Source organism: Verticillium alfalfae, genomic scaffold (genome assembly GCF_000150825.1).
Source record: "Verticillium alfalfae VaMs.102 supercont1.14 genomic scaffold, whole genome shotgun sequence".
NCBI lineage: Eukaryota > Fungi > Ascomycota > Sordariomycetes > Glomerellales > Plectosphaerellaceae > Verticillium > Verticillium alfalfae.
The window spans coordinates 698398-701562 of NW_003315025.1; the positions used below are offsets into that span (position 1 = coordinate 698398).

The following is a 3165-nucleotide window of genomic DNA, read 5'->3' on the forward strand; positions in this document are numbered from 1 at the left end:
TCCAGTAGCCCGGGTGACAAGGTGCACGCGATACGTTCTCCTCCATTCGACCCGAGGTCCGGCGAGCATGACGACCCCACTTTGGACGCTTTTCCCCGGCCTTCGGCTGCGGGAAAGTTGACGGCGCGACCCGCCGATGCTGCCGTGAAGACGAGGCGCCCGCCGCGGCCGCGCGCGACCATGGTCCGCGCGACGGCCTGCGCGCAGAGGAACGTGCCCGTGGCGTTGACGTCGAGGGTGCGGCGGAAGTCGGCGGCCCCGCGCGTCGAGGGACGGCACGCACGCGACGACGCCGGCCGTGCAGACGAGGGCGTCGATGCCGCCGTCGGGCTGGGCGGCGGAGAAGGCGGCCGTCGCGGCGCCGACGGCGTCTTCGGACGTCACGTCCACTTCGGCCAGGGTGATGGCGGCGTGCGGATGGGCTTGGCGCAGGGACTGCAGGGCGGCGGTCGAGGCTGCGGAGGTCGTGTTGACGTCCCAGAGACAGAGGGCGGCGCAGCCGTGCTGGAGGAGGGCGTGGGCGATGGCTGTGGCGAGGGCGCCGGTGCCGCCGGTGATGATGGCGGCGCGGGGGCTCGCGAAGCGCGTGGCGGCCGTGTCGGCAGGGGTGAGCTCGGCGTCGGTTCCCGGGGTTGGTGTTTGGCTTGGTGAGGCCAGGGTCATCTTGGGGAGAACCCGTGATGTCAAATCTTCTCGAGACATGACTGCGTTGAGGCTCGATGGGTGGAGGTTGTTAGAGGCAATATGATGATGGACAGATGCACGAGGTGAAGTGTTGAGGTTCTGAGTGAGGATACAAAGGCGGGGTTCGAATGCTGATGCGGGGGATCAGCATCTGCAGTGCTCAATCATCAGATGACGGCTATGATACGAACGGATTGGCGCTGATACGGGGTGAGTTTGACGAGGCGGACATCAGATCACGGTTAGCCAGCATCTTGGCAGCCGGTCCCGTCAACACCTTTTTGCCAACATAGAGTCGATCCATTACTTCTATTTCATTACGAACATTGTTCCAATGCTTGATGCATTTTATCTATAACCCAGTCTATCCCAAAATATGCCGCGGCAGTTTACCGCCTGTTAAAGTTCAAGAATCGAGCCTGCAGACACATTAGTATCAAGTTTTACACAGTCTTTCGCGAATGCCACAGAATAGGGGCGCAACTTACACCAAGGAATATAATCACGATGTTGCTCGCAAAGAACGCCAGGAAGATGCCCATGTCCCTCCACCGCTTGTCGAAACCAAATCCGAGTGGCGTGTAGAACTCATCACCAACCTCAAACGCGCAGTACTGACACTCCGATGTCGAGTTGTCGACAATGTAGCCCGCGCCGCCGTTGGCGAAAAAGTCGGACATGTACTCGCCACAGTTTTGGCCGCTGGGCGCATTGAACGGGTTGAGCTCGACGCCCTTGCAAACGACCTCGAGCTCGTGCAGGGCCGTCGTGACCATGCCGCCGATGAGGCGCGTGAAGGGGTCGAGCTGGTACAGCCAGGCGCGCCAGAAGGCGGGCATCTGCGGGGGCGGGACAGCGACACCGCAGAACAGAGCAAAGGTGATCATGATGAAGGGGTCGAACTGCGACGAGATGAAGGCTGAAGGGGTCAGAGACGCGAGCATCTGGCCGAGCGTGACGGAGAAGAGCTCGGTGATGAGGATCATGAGGAACTGGTAGCCGGCACGCGAAGGCTCGACTTGGAATCCGGGCAGGAAGTAGATCAAAACGAAGAAGGCGACGGCGCACATGATGCTGTAGGGCATCTCGGCGAGGACGATGCTCGCGGCGAATGTAGTCGGGTTGTACATCTTGGAGCTGCTCTCACGGAAGAAGATGGCGCGCTTAATGTGATACATGACCTCGACCTGCGAAATGATCAAAGCAGGAAGAACCGTGACCTGGAACATGACGAAGACCTTGTACTGCAGGCTGGAGCGCGAGTTGTCGAGGTCGAGGTACGTCAGACCAGTGAGCAGCGCGACGACAACGTGATTGAAGAGACGGGTGAAGATGTAGTTGGGGCTGCGCCAGAAAGAGAGGTTCATGCGGTGAATGACAATCTTGAGCTGGTGCAGCTGCGGGCTGGCGTACTCCTTCTCGAGGTCAGCGTTATGCTCCCTGGCTGCCGCCTGTCGGGAGCTGCGCATCTGCGAGATGGTGTCCTTGACGTTGGCGAGCTCGGCGCTGTCCTCCCAGATATCGGCCCAGTCGCGAGAGCCAACACGCGGCGCCGAACCGGCACCGATGGCCTCGAGCATGAACTCGGCGACGTTGTCAGTGGGCTTGGCCACGGCACCGTGGCTCTTGAGGTACGAACGAAGGACCTCGGCGTCACGGCCAATGTCGCCAAAGTAGACAGTGCGGCCACCGCGCTGCAGAAGCAGCAAGCGGTCAAAGTTCTCAAAGAGCGCGGCGTTGGGCTGGTGGATGGTGCAGAGAATGGCTTGGCCGGCAGAGGCGAGCTTCTTCAGGAAGCGCACAATGTTGTAGGCGCTCTGCGAGTCAAGGCCCGACGTAGGCTCGTCGAGGAAGAGAAGCAACTCGGGCTTGGCGGCGAGCTCGACACCAATGGTGACGCGCTTGCGCTGCTCGACAGTAAGACCGAACTCGGGGGTACCAATGATGCAGTCAGCGATCGTCTCCATCTCCAGAAGGGCGATGATCTCTTCAACATAGGTGAACCGCTCTTCTTGGGGCGTCTCATAGGGCTGGCGAAGCTGGGCCGAGAACCGAAGGGCCTCACGGACAGTCTGGGACGGGTCGTGAAGATCAAGCTGCTCGGCATACGAGGTGCTGCGCTGGAACTGCTTGCCCGGCTTGGAGCCGTCGACGAGAACGTCCCCGCCAATGACACCGATGTTCTTGCGCGAAGCGAGCACGTCGAGAAGAGTCGTCTTGCCGGCACCAGACGCGCCCATGAGAGCGGTCAGCTGACCGGGCTTGACGTAGCCGAACACGTTGTTCAGAAGTCTCCGGTCGCCACCAGGGACAGGGACATCGTAAGTGAGGTTCTCCCAGGTCAGAATGCTCTCCGACTTGATGGACAGGTCATCAGAACTCTCAGCAGCTCCCTTCTGGCCCTGGCGCTTCGCTTCGCGTTTCGGGGGGAGCCCCTCGTTGAGCGTGGGTGCGCTCCGCATTGGGCTTCTGGTACACCTT

At 60.8% G+C, this 3165-nt stretch overlaps 2 protein-coding genes across 2 annotated transcripts; one reads left to right on the forward strand and one right to left on the reverse strand.

The window, feature by feature from the left end:
- Nucleotides 1-180: 180 nt before the first annotated feature.
- Nucleotides 181-651, forward strand: VDBG_09187 (predicted protein; the record flags this gene model as incomplete). Its single annotated transcript, XM_003000646.1, has 1 exon — nucleotides 181-651. One exon carries the CDS (start codon nucleotides 181-183, stop codon nucleotides 649-651), a length of 471 nt encoding a protein of 156 aa, XP_003000692.1.
- A 422-nt stretch (nucleotides 652-1073) lies between these two features.
- VDBG_09188 (brefeldin A resistance protein) lies at nucleotides 1074-3146 on the reverse strand (the record flags this gene model as incomplete). Its single annotated transcript, XM_003000647.1, has 2 exons — nucleotides 1074-1103; nucleotides 1173-3146. 2 exons carry the CDS (start codon nucleotides 3144-3146, stop codon nucleotides 1074-1076), a joined length of 2004 nt encoding a protein of 667 aa, XP_003000693.1.
- Nucleotides 3147-3165: the final 19 nt, after the last annotated feature.